The 13,668-nt window shown below is 38.3% G+C and overlaps 1 protein-coding gene across 2 annotated transcripts in view; it reads right to left on the reverse strand.

The window, feature by feature from the left end:
* DYM (dymeclin) overlaps positions 1 to 13,668 on the reverse strand; it is a 391,990-nt gene that overhangs the window by 239,899 nt on the left and 138,423 nt on the right. For both annotated transcript variants that reach the window (XM_068994002.1, XM_068994001.1), the window contains exons 9-11: positions 7,416 to 7,598; positions 2,796 to 2,974; positions 322 to 447 (exon numbers count right to left, since the gene is read on the reverse strand). In XM_068994002.1, coding sequence (XP_068850103.1) covers positions 322 to 447; positions 2,796 to 2,974; positions 7,416 to 7,598 — 488 coding nt within the window. The remainder of the gene's footprint in view (positions 1 to 321; positions 448 to 2,795; positions 2,975 to 7,415; positions 7,599 to 13,668) is intronic.

Here is a 13,668-nt window from a genome sequence, read left to right on the forward strand (position 1 = left end):
TTCTCTATAAAAGGAGAAAATCTATTTGATCATTTCCAGCACAACTAAAAAGTAGAAATGGAGAGGAAAAATGACCTCAGGACAGCATAAACATTTCTATCTAAAAAACTAAAGAAACTATTTGGGGAGAGTTTTTAATAGCAGTTAATAATAGTCGTTCAGAAGGGAAAAAAAAAGACCACTTCATAAATCTGAAGAAAAATACTAAGTCAGGCATTTGCAGAAACATCTACAAGAAGGAAGAAGGGTACACTAAGGGTGGTAAATTTTATGGACTGACATGTCCATTCAGTAGCTCTGATCAACATGAAGGAAACTTACCACTTCATGAATGGATCTATTGAAGCCATCATCTTCTGTAAGGATCAACAATATTATAAGAGCCATATACACATGGTGTGAATTTCTTTCTTCCACATGATACAGAATCTCGAGAATTGGTAAAACCTAGTGAATAAAAATTTTAATTTATTATTTCAAATACTTTATTATAAAACTAATGTTTTCAACCTCTATACTTTTATCACGTATCCTTTGCTTTAATTTCACAAGTCAGCCTGTGACTGAAATTACTTTCCATTTGCAGAGCTGAGGTATCAGAAGACAAAACCATCCCCTACTGCAAAGCTCTGCCACTGTATAAAGTTTGAGTTTAGGGACTTATCTGGTGGTCCAGTGGTTAGGAATCCACCTGCCAATGTAGGGAACACGGGGTTGATGCCCGGTTTGGGAGGATCCCACATGTCCTAAGGCAACTAAGCCCGTGCGCCACAACTGCTGAGCCTAGGCCCTAGAGTCTAAGCGCTGCAGCGGGAGAAGCCACGGCAATGAGGAGCCCGTGCACTACAACCAGGGAGCAGCCCCAGCTCACTGCGGCTGGAGAAAGCTTGCGCACAGCAGTGAGACCAACGCAGCCAAGACAAGGCTGAGCTTACAGAGAGCACTTAGGCTCATGGCCAGCACCCGATACCCAACAGAGGCAAGTCTGCAGCCTAGCAGGAACTATACAGTATGGTACTTTCAGAAACAGGGTTTCCCTGGTGGCTCAGTCGGTAAAGAAGCCACCTGTAATGCAGCAGGCTCGTTTGATCCCTGGATCAGGACGATCCTGTGGAGAAGGAAATGGCAACCCACTCCAGTATTCTTGCCTGGGAAATCCCAACGACAGAGGAGTCTGGCAAGCTACAGTCGTTGGGGTCACAGAGTTGGACACCACTTAACGACTAAACAACAACGTTCTTAGAAACACTGTAATATGTTAAACATTACCTTTTTAATAGCAAAGATGCTAGGATAAAAGAATTGTTAACAACAAAACCAGACCAGCATAGTGAATTTCCTAGTAACATATTTTCTAATCAGATTCAACAAATTACAGAACAAAAAGGACAGGGAAGGACATCAGCTAAAATACTATAAAAGTAATCCATGCAAAACATTAAAAATGAAAACAAATATTCAATACAAGCCTCACCTCTCCCCACTCCTCTCCCAAAAAATCCCCAAACAAAACCTTTTAACTCTTCACTGGTGTTAAGTCATCATATACAGACAATTGTTCTCCTGCATGATCTTATGTACCAACAAACATCCTTACCATGGAACTTTCTAGAGCAGACGATGTCATGGGCTTTCTGCCTATTGCCATCATTTCCCTTAGGTTACACCATGCTCAGAACTGTTTCCTTATATTCACTCACCCATTAGTAAATAAGCCTTTTCTTTACAAGTTTTTACTCACATGAACAGAACCTTGTCACATCCAATTTTGCTATTTAAGCTAATGCTTTCCACATACAGCTGGTGTGCAAACAGGTTCTTTCATCACATTTTTCTGTCCTTAGTGTCACTTTGACATAGAATATACTCTTCAAACAAATTCTAATATTCTATGCTTACTATTTTCATCTTAAATGCTGAAAAAAATGGCCCACCAAATCCCTGGGGAATCCTGCTATCACTCTGTAAAAACTGGTGTAGAGGGGACATTCCTATTGCCACCAGCAAGCTGCTGGCTATTTCAGAGATGGTCACAATTTTATTAATGCATGAATAGTTCAACATTACCTAGATATTATGTATTTCAAATGTGACATTAACACTTTAGTGAGGTAGTTTACTTTTCATAGAAACATTATTATTTACATATTAGTTACAATGGAAATCAGTGATTGCCTAGAGGGGTTTCTGTCTATGAGCAAAAATTTGGAACCAATCTCATTCACACAGTGAAGGATAATGTGCAATTCTGTGATGCCTGGCAAATAGTACCTTAAAATAACTATAACACTCCAGGAATTGAGTTCAAGACGGCCTTAGCATCTAAGCCGGTTGAAGGGATAGGACATTTGGGAGTTGAGTTGAAAAAAATCACTCTTCCTTTTAGCCATACTTATCAGTAATACACAGCAACTGTGACTTGAACATGGTGGGTGGACACTTAGCAGTGGAAAGGAACCAAAAGGGTATATATCTTCTTGAGAATGGTAGCCATGTCTTATGGGAGTGATCCAGGCTGAATCATGGGCAGCAGGCTGGCTGTTCAGGACCTTAAGGACAGGGAAGCCTGCTGTGCCATGCGCCCTCTGCCTCTGCTCTGTGACCCCCATCTCTACGTGCACTGCCTCCTACACTGTAAAACTCAGACCTTGGCCTTTGCCTGATGGCATCCCCCTATCAAACTCCTGACCATCCACCTTTGTAGGCAGGCCAACAACATACATATCCTCCTGGGAAAAGAAATTACTCTTCAAAATATTATAAAATACAAACACTATGCTTAATATGATACTTACAAGATTTTCCATATCTGTGCGAGCCAACATGTACGTTCTAATATTGCTGTTCTGATGGAGCAATGTATACAAAAGAAGAGTAGCTTGGTCGGATGTCTGCTGTTCACACAGGGCCATGTACAAACTGTTGAAGTTAATCTGGAAAGCATGTGGAATTGATGAGGGGAAAGGACTGCTATCTGGAACACAGAAAACACAAAATCTTAAAAATATTACATTTTCTAGACTGTCTAATATAAATAATAAAAGCACTGTTAATGTATACAATTCAATTCCAATTAATTTTATATAAGTTGCTACATTTCAGGCTCAAAATTGCAATTAGTGTTCTAAATTTTACTTAAAAAAGAACTAAACTAACACATGACTACACTTGATAGTATATTTGAAATTTGCTAAGAGAATAGAATTGAAATGTTCTCACACACACACACACACAATCCCCCACAAAAAGAAACACAAAAACCCAACCCAATCCAACCCAAACCAGGACAATTTATTTCTTGGTACTATCTAAACCACAGCTTTCCAATGATTATAAATATATGAGCAAATACCATGCAACAGAGTGGCTTTTTTTAAGCCAAGTATTAAAAAAAACAACCTAAACTAAGTCATGTAGTTTGACTCCATTACTATTTTTGCATTAATACAGCTGAATTAAATTGTCAATAAAATATAAACTTAAATAAATATAGCTATGGAGGTAGGTTAAAAAAAAAAAACTCTAACACATATAATTTAACCATGACATTGAAATGCTTTGTTATTAATACCAAAACTAAACAGCCATTAGTCCTAAATAAAAATATCCAGAGACAAACAGGAAATCCTCTTGTAAAATAAAAGTTAAAAAGACAAAACAAAACAACTGCCTTGAAGTTAATTTTTTTCAAATGAATTATCAGAGCTAAAGTATTCATCTATGCAATTAATCCATTTATGAAGAAAGTGGCTAGGATAATATATAATTTAAATAACAAAAATATTAAAATCAGTTTGCTCAACACTGTCTTCTATACTAGACAGAACATGCCAAATCTAAGACAACTACTGGAAAACTTATAAAACATTTTTGTTTAAAGGAAAACTGAAAACTAATTGACTACAACTACTAAGAAACTTTTTTTAAGTAGAATTACTGAAGTGATGAAAAGCATAAATTACAACCCACACAGGAAAAATTCTCGATATTCCAAAACTGACATAGTCCCTTTCCTACAGTTTACTGAATTTGCTTAAAAACTGAAGCAAGCAAGGTTAGGAAGTTAAAAAGGAGGTAAAGCTAGGTTAACTGACTTAAGAGAAAATTATAGCTTCAACAGATAAAATACTAGCACAAGACAGCACAAAGAACAATACTTTAACATGTTTTAACAAGTAAGCACAAAGAACTTTTTTTCAAGACACAGAACCACTAGCAAAACAAAACAAACAAACACAACACTGTTCTAACATTTCCAGAAGGCGTGCTCTTATGGAAAAGAAACATGTACCAGCGAAGTCTTTGATAGCACAGCCCTAAGCTTCTCAGATTTTCCTTTCTATAACTTTACATTTGTGAGAATAATGTACCTAAAAATATCTTTAACAATATTACAAAATGCCCTCACTTTTCCTCCACATTCAAAACACAAGATTATTTTTTCAATTCTAATCCTTGTTTAGTACTTACTCTGTATTTTCGACACATACAAAAGTAACTGTTTTGTTAAGATTGACCTATATTTTTGCAAGGGATGGAAAAAGGAAAGGCTGAATATATTAAGGATGCAAATATTACACAATCTACAGAAAACGCAGTGTAGGAGGGTCCTGGACACAGTTACTCCTCCTTATAATGGCAGTAAAACAACAAGTTCACCAGACTGACTACCAATGGAATACATATGTTGTGTGTCTGTTACTAGCTAGTAAGTACTGTGAACCAGCCATTATACTGACAGCTTTATCCATATTATCCCTTATTTAACCTGTATGACAATCATGTCATTACTCTGACCAGTTTAAAGAAGTAGAGGCTTACAGAGATTAAGCAACTTGTTAAAAAAATTTATTTATTTTAATTGGAGGATAATTATTTTACAATATTGTGATGGCCTCTGCCATACATCAACTTTTCCAAGAACATTCCAGATTGGCTCCTGTTGTTTCCACCACATTATACTGTTTCTTACAAAAGCAGCAATAATTTAGTGAGTCTGTCCTATGATAAATGTTCACTTAATTCTTATAAAATCTTATGAGCCAGAGATTATAATCCCTGCTTCATTAATAAGGAATCTAATACTTAAAATAAAATCTGGGATATGACTCCTTTAGGGTCAGTCTAACCCTAAAGCCAATGTTCTGAATCACTATATCACAGTCTCTCCAAAGATGACTCTTAAAAGTTTAACCCTGAACAGTATCCTTTGGTTAGCACAGTAAAAGTAACAACAGCAGGTACCATATACTGAACACCTGCTATGCTGCCAAGTCCGAGCTAATTATTTTAAAACCTTACCTTGTGCAGTACTTACACAAATCTGATCAGGTGAAACTATCTTCATTTTACTGAAAAAGTCATTGAGGCTTATCGAGATAAGGCCTGATATTGGCCTGATAATGAGATAAGGCCTGATAAGGTTTATTGTGAAAGGCTTGATAGCTCTGAAATAACAGGAGTGTGACAGGAACTCAGATCACCTTGCCTCTAAAACTTCCTTTTTTAACCCTAAAGTCACACTGTCACTAAGAAGAGTACAGAAATGAGAATACAAAATACTATTAGATACATGGGTTTTCATTTCTTTTCTTTTTGGTTGCACTGCATGGCATATGGGATCTTAGTTTCCCAACCAGGGATCAAACTTGCGCCCTCTGCATTGGAAGTGCAGAGTCTTAACGACTGAATAGCCAGGGAAGTATGAGTTTTCATTACTTACCTATTAAACTGTTAGAGACTCGCGTTTGTGCGCATGTGTATCTGCTCAGTCGTGTCCAACTTTTTGCAACTCTAAGGACTGTAGCCCACCAGGCTCCTCTGTCCATGAGATTTTTCAAGCTAGAATACTGGAGTGGGTTACTATTTCCTACTCCACAGGATCTTCCCTACTCAGGGATCGAACCTGCAACTCTTGCATCTCCTGCATTGGCAGGTGGATTTTTTTACCACTGTGCCACCTGGGAAGCCCTAGACAAACACACATATCCCCTGCAAATAAAAATGCCAGAATTGACAAAGGCACAAAAACTGGCACATTCATCTGCTGTCTATAAGAGACATTCTAGCACAGCTCTGGAAAGGAACAAGCATAGGACACCAGAAGCCTTGAAAGTGTTCCCATCCAATAGCTGCACTTCTAACCCATCTTAATTACACTAGTGTTGGATACATTTTGAAAACCTAGCTACCATATTAATCTTGCTTTAGGAGTGTAACCTTTTCATAAGTGATTACTGTTTCAATATGAAAATATCTGCGCATGCTCTACTTCAGGGTTTGGCGAATGACAGCCCACAGACCACCACCTGCTTTGGAAATAAAGTCTCAGTGGCACCCAGCCTTGCTCATTTGCTTATGTATTACCTGTGCTGCTTTTTTGTGCTTCCCTAGAGGCTCAGCTGAAAGAATCCGCCTGCAGTGCAGGAGACCCTGGTCTAATTCCTGGGTTGGGAAGATCCACTGGAGAAAAGATAGGCTAATCACTCCAGTATTCTTGGGGCTTCCCTGGTGGCTCAGCTGGTAAAGAATCCACCTGCAGTGCAGGAGACTTGGGTTTGATCCCTGGGTTGGGAAGATCCCCTGGAGAAGGGAAAGGCTACCCACTCCAGTATTCTGACCTGGAGAATTCCATGGACTCCTTAGTCCATGGGGTTGCAAACAGCTGTACACAACTGAGCGACTTTCACTTTCTTTCTGTGCTGCTTTTATACTACAAAGTCAGTTAAGAGGTGGGGTGACAGAGACCAGAAGGCCCTGCAAAGTCATCTGCCCCTTTGCAGGAAAAGTTTACTAAGCTCTGTTATTATTTTTAGTTCTATAAAACTCTAACTGGAACACAGACTTTAAATAAAAATTTTCAAACAACATATCATTTCCTGGTTAATTCCTTCACCTAATAGGTAGGACTATGTGCTAAGTCACTTCATTTGTGTCCAGCTCTTTGCAACCCTATGAACTGTAGCCCGCCAGGCTCCTCTGTGAATGGGATTCTCCAGGCAAGAATACAGGAGTGGGTTGCCATGCCCTCCTCCAGAGGATCTTCCTGACCCAGGGATTGAAACTGCATCTCCTGCACCTACTGCACTGTAGGCAGATTCTTTACCACTAGTGCCGCCAGGGGAAGCCCCAGTAGGTAGGAAATGGGGACCTAAATTAAGCCCATGCTGGCTTGGTTATCTTGGAAAGAAATGCAAATATAAATAGATATAAAGAACCGCAGTTATCATCTGAAATTTACTTGACCTTCCTGAGAATACGGACATAAAATTTAAGTTTTTCTCATCTTAAACCAATATGAAAATACACAAATTGACAGTTATCCCCACTGCTGAAAAACAGTAAACAATTTGGGGTAAGCAATACCCTCTTTCCTCATTAGAAAAGAATATTCAGAGTAAAAAAGTACCACGAACCTTGTGTGTTCTTAAAAGACATGATGGCCTGTCTGTAGGGGTTTGGCGCATCTGCAGCATCTGTCAGGTTGGCCAGCACCAGCAGAAGCAGAAGACTCTGGTTGGCCAGAGGGGAAGAAAGTTCTGAGGCAGCGGCCACTTTGCTGCCCACGCCACCCAGGGTGAAGACAGTCCAGAGTCCAGCTTGAGAAGAAAACACACAACAAACGTGCTGGGACTAGCAAGATGAATCTATTTATGTACAATACTGTATACTTTCTCATATTCTAAAGTTTTAAATAATACTCTTTTTTGATTATGAAAGTAAAACAGGTCCATCATTTGGAAATTCTCATATTGCCCATGGACATAAGACTTCTAAAGACTATCGTTTCCTGTTCCCATAATTCCACTTCCACTTTCCAAAGATAATCAGGATATTATTAAGTTTCTTATATACCTTTCTCAGTTTTCCTTTACATATGAAAACATATATGCAACTATAAGAAAATTTCATGTACAACTTTATACCAATATTTTTGAAAACCTAAGCAAAATATGCATATCTAGGAAAATACAAAATACCCAAATTGGCAAAGACAATGAAAGTCTGAATGGATAAATAACTTCAGAAGAGTGTAAACCAGAGTCAAAGAGCCAACTTTTAAAAACAAACCAAGTCCAAATTTTTATTTTACAAATAAGTCTACCAAACCCCAATGTTATATATATATAAAATATATTATAATATTTCTCATACTATATATACAGTGCCAAAGTACAGAACAAGAATCATAGCTATATACTCACTTGACAAGGCCAGAAAAGTCTCCTTGATACTGAAACTGGATTAAAAAATGCATTTAATCACATTAAAAACAAAAAACTTAGGAATAAACCTAAACAAGAGGCAAAAGACTTATTTGTTGGAGGTTCCTCAGAAAACTAAGAACAGAATTAGCGTATGATCAATTCCACTCCTCTGCATATATCCAGCTGTTTTTGTTTAGTCATTAAGTCATGTCCAACTTTTTGCAACCCCACGGACTGCAGCATGCCAGGCTCCTCTATCCATGGGATTTTGCAGACAAGAATACTGGAGTGGGTTACCATTTCCTTCTCCTGGGAATCTTCTCAACCCAGGGAGCAAACCTGCACCTCCTGCACCGGCAGGCAGATTCTTTGCCTGTGAGCCTCCAGGGACAGGTACACATACCGCTATGTTCACAGTGGCACTATTCATGATAGCCAAGACATGGAAATAACTTGACTGTCCATCCACAGACAAACAGAGGAAGAAGATGTGGCAACATACATAAAAGGGAATACTATCCAGTCATAACCAAGAATGAACTAATGCTATCTGAAACAACATGGGTGCAACTGGATATGACCATACTAAGTGGAATAAGTCAGAAAGAAAAAAAGACTGTCACTTACATGGGGAATCTAAAATATGACACAAACGTGTCTATCTATGAAACAGAAACAGAGTTACAGACATAGAGAAGAAACTAGTGGTTGCCAAGGGGGGATGGGTGAGGGAAGAATGGAGTGGGAGGCTGGGGTTAGTAGATATAAGCTTTTACATACAGAAAGGATAAACAAGGTCCTACTGTATAGCACAGAGAACCATATTCAACATCCCATGATAAACCATATGGAAAAAATATTTAAAAAAAATAATGTGAGTATGTGTGTGTGTGTGTGTGTATATATATATATATATATACACACACACACAATTAAAAACAAACTAAAAAAATAAGTGATCACTACACACAAACTTAAATTTATTCAAAACAATGTTCACAATATAGTTGGCAAATTTGAGGCATTTAATAAGAAAAGCAAAATTATATAAGAAAGTACAACCAATAGCCAAATATTATTTGCTTTGGGACTGATTTGCTGTTTATCTTGACATTTTAAAAAATTTCCAGTCACTTCCTTCCACTCAGAGTCTGCTCCGTAACTACCTACCCCTATATCCACCACTGTGTGTTCCAGGATTGCAAGCAAAGAAAAACACAACTAGAAAGTTCAATCGGCAGTAAAAATAATCACAAAATGCTCTCCAAGGTAAAATATAAGTTTTTTTTTTTTTGGATTCTCTTCACAGCTGCACATCTTCATTACTAGGAGAAATAAGAGTCGACTAGCCCTGGACAAATTTAACAAACAAAATTCTGATTCTCTTTTAACAGAACTTCAAGTCTTTTTTTTTTTTTAACCCCCTTCAAGTTTTTCCAAGAGGGCTGTAAAGCTGCTTATAATGTCAGACAAATGAACATTTTATTGAGAAGCTCTCCCACCTCACCCCCTCCCAACATACAGCCCTCCTTCCTTACTCTGGTAAATATCACTGCCATGTGGCTTTTCCTTCCTTATAGGGAAAAGCGAGGCACCCTGCCATTGCCTACATTGTAGTTTAAACTGGCCCATAATATTGGACTAAAATTCTTCCAAAAGTTCGTTTCTTTTTGCTGATCCAAGCCTCTGATCTCTGACCCAAGAATCTTAGTGGAATTGCATTTTCCTGCTGGCAAAAAAAAGTTTCTCTCCACCAGAAAAATAAGGGAAAGTTACAGTATATTTCCTTCTGTTCTAAAAACCAAATTAAGAATGATCTCCAAAGTTCTTTAATTGTATCCCTCAGGTCTCCAAATAAATGCTTAAAATAAAATTCATCTAACTAAGAGTACTGAAATTAACTAAAAGAAAAAACTGAGTGTTGGTGATTCAACCTTTTAAAAGTAGTGACTCAAGATTATTTATCCTTAAGAATAAAAATGTGAGAAAAATATAAAGTGTGACAAAGTGAAACATCAGTAAAATAATAATCAAAGAAAAAACAACTCATTTTAAGAAATTTTGAACTCAAACTATTAAGACAATGGAATTAAGGTAAATTACTTTCTTCACATTACTAAACATGCCACTTGCCACACTACAACTGATTTCTTACATCTAACATCTACATTATAAAACACTAATTATTCAAGCAAAACTATACCAAAAACACATGATAACATACTGTACTGTCTTCCATAGCTATAAAAATCTGATAAAAGGGTCACATTCATATATTTGAGCTGTAATCCTGTAACAAAACAGGTATCATGAAGAAATTAGGAGAAAGCAGGTCAGATAAATACTTATGAAAATTCTGCTAGAGACATTTCAATCAATACAGAAAAAATAGGCAGCAAGTACCTAATTACGGTTAGGCCTTATGCCAGGTAAAAAAACACAAACAAGAAAAAAATCATACTTTGTCTCTGAGGAGTTTAGAGAAAGGGGAAGCAAATATTCATATCAATTTTATTGCCATCATGATCCAACAAATATACCTAACTCTTAAGGTATCTATACTTTTCCTCTATAAGTATAGTGAAATAGGGAAGACAGTTTTGCCAAGGAAGTCACTGAACAAGTATTCCAGGACGGACATTGCTGCTGCTACTGCTGCTAAGTCGCTTCAATCGTGTCCGACTCTGTGCAACCCCATAGACGGCAGCCCATTAGGCTCCTCTGTCCCTGGGATTATCCAGGCAAGAATACTGGAGTGGCTTGCCATTTCCTTCTCTAATGCATGAAAGTGAAAAGTGAAAGTGAAGTCGCTCAGTCATGCCTGACTCTTAGCGACCCCATAGACGGCAGCCCACCAGGCTCCCCCGTCCCTGAGATTCTCCAGGCAAGAGTACTGGAATGGGGTGCCATTGCCTTCTCCAAGGGCAGACATTAGGGCAGAGTAACTACCTGATCCCAATATCATGCTCTCTTTCCTTTTATTAATAAAACGCCCTGATGTTTAGCTGGGCAGAACTACACTTCCCAATCTTTCTTACAAGAAAACTATGGCCACAGAACTAAATTGCAGCCAACAGGATGTGAGTAGGAACAGCACATACAAGTTTTAGATTATATCCTTAAAAAGAACTTATTTTCTCTTCCAATCCTCATGCTTCACATGTGCAAGAACTCAGGTAGAGGAGTGGGCAGGCAGATTCAGCTTTGTGCATGAGGACACGACCAAGAGAATGGAAAAACAAGAGAGAAGGAACTATACTCTCTGAATGGCCTCAGGAAGCAAACCTGCCTATACCCCTAGACTAGCTTAGACTTTCACATGAGAGAAATGTAAATCTTCTATTTTTTTTATGCCACTGGTATCTGATCTCTATTAGAAGCCAAACCAGTGCCCTAACACAATTAAGTGTTGTTGTTTAGTGCTGTGAAGTCCAATTCATTGCAATTCTGTGAACTGCAGCACCTCCAGGCCTCGCTGTCCATCACCATATCCCAAAGCTTGCTCAAACTCATGTCCATTGAGTCAGTGATGCCATCCAACAATCTCATCCTTTGTTGCCCCCTTCTCCTCTTGCCCTCAATCATCCCCAGTATCAAGGTCTTTTCCAATGAGTCAGCTCTTCGCATCAAGTGGCCAAAGTATTGGAGCTACAGCTCCAATTCAGGGTCGATTTCCTTTAGGATTGACTGGTTTGATCTCCTTGCAGACCAAGGGACTCTCAAGAGTCTTCTCCAACACCACAGTACAAAAGCATCAATTCTTCAGTACTCAGCTTTCTTTACAGTCCAACTCTCACATCCATACATGACTACTTGAAAAACCATAGCTTGGACTATACAGACCATTGTTGGCAAAATGATGTCTCTGCTTTTTAATATGCTGTCTAGGTTTATCATACCTTTCCTTCCAAGGAGCAAGCTTCCTTTAACTTTGAGGCTGCAGTCACCATACACAGTGATTTTGGAGCCCAAGAAAATAAAATCTGTCACTGTTTTCACGTTTCCGCATCAAGTCTAGCCATAAAGTGATGGGACCAGATGCCATGATCTTAGTTTTTTGAATGTTGAATTTTAAGCCAGACTTCTCACTTTCCTCTTTCATCCTCATCAAAAGGCTAAGGTCCTCTTAGTTTTCTGCCTTTAGAGTGGTGTCATCTGCATATCTGAAGTTGTTCATAATTTCTCCTGGCAATCATGATCCCAGCTTGTGAATCATCTAGCCCAGCATTTTGAATGATGTAAATCTGCATACAAGTTAAATAAGCTGAGTGACAATATACAGGCTTGACATACTCCTTTCCCAATATTGAAGCATTCCGTTGTTCCACGTCCAGTTCTAACTGTTGCTTCTTGTCCTGTGTACAAGTTTCTCAGGAGACAAGTAAGGTAGTCTGGTAACCACATCTTTTTAAGAATTTTTCACAGTTTGTTGTGATCCACACAGTCAAAGGCTTTAGGGTAGTGAATGAAGCAGAAGCAGATTTTTTCTGGAATTCCCTTGCTTTCTCTATTATCTAACAGATGTTGGCAATTTGATCTCTGGTTCCTCTCCTTTTCTAAATCCAGCTCATATGTCTGGAAATTCTCAGTTCATGTACTGATGAACCCTAGCTTGAAGGATTTTGAGCATTATCTTGCTAGCCATATGCAATGAGTGCAACTGTACGGTAGTTTGAACATTCTTTGGCATTGCCCTTCTTTGGGACTGGAATGAAAACTGACCTTTTCCAGTTCTGTTGTCACTGCTGAGTTTTCAGAATTTGCTGACATATTGAGTGTAGCATTTTAACAGCATCAACTTTTAGGGTTTTAAATAGCTCAGCTGGAATTCTATCACCTCCACTAGCTTTGCTGGTAATAATACTTCCTAAGGACTACTTGACTATACACTCTAGGATGTCTGGCTCTAGGTGAGTGACCACACCACCGTGGTTATCTGGGTCATTAAAACCTTTTTTGTATAGTTCTTTTGTATATTCTAGCCACCTCTTCTTAATCTCTTCTGCTTCTGTTAGGTCCTTGCCATTTCTGTCCTTTATTGAGCCCATATTTGCATGAAACGTTCCCTTGTATCTCTAATTTTCTTGAAGATCTCTAGTCTTTCCCATTCTATTGTTTTCTTCTATTTCTTTGTGATGTCCACTTAAGAAGGCTTTATCTCTCCTTGCTATTCTCTGGAACTCTGCATTCAGTTAGGTCTATCTTTTCCTTTCTCCTTTGCCTTTTGCTTCTCTTCTTTTCTCAGCTATCTGTAGAGCCTCCTCAAACAATCATTTTGCCTTTCCTTTTTGCATTTCTTTTTCTTGGGGATCGTTCTGGTCACCACCTCCTATACAATGTTATGAACCTCTGTCCATAGTTCTTCAGGCACTCTGTCTATCAGATTTAATCCCTGGAATCTATTTATCACCTCTACTGTATAATCATAAGGGATTTGCTTTAGGTCATACCTGAGTAGACT

Source organism: Capricornis sumatraensis, chromosome 21 (genome assembly GCF_032405125.1).
Source record: "Capricornis sumatraensis isolate serow.1 chromosome 21, serow.2, whole genome shotgun sequence".
In the NCBI taxonomy this organism is placed as follows: domain Eukaryota; kingdom Metazoa; phylum Chordata; class Mammalia; order Artiodactyla; family Bovidae; genus Capricornis; species Capricornis sumatraensis.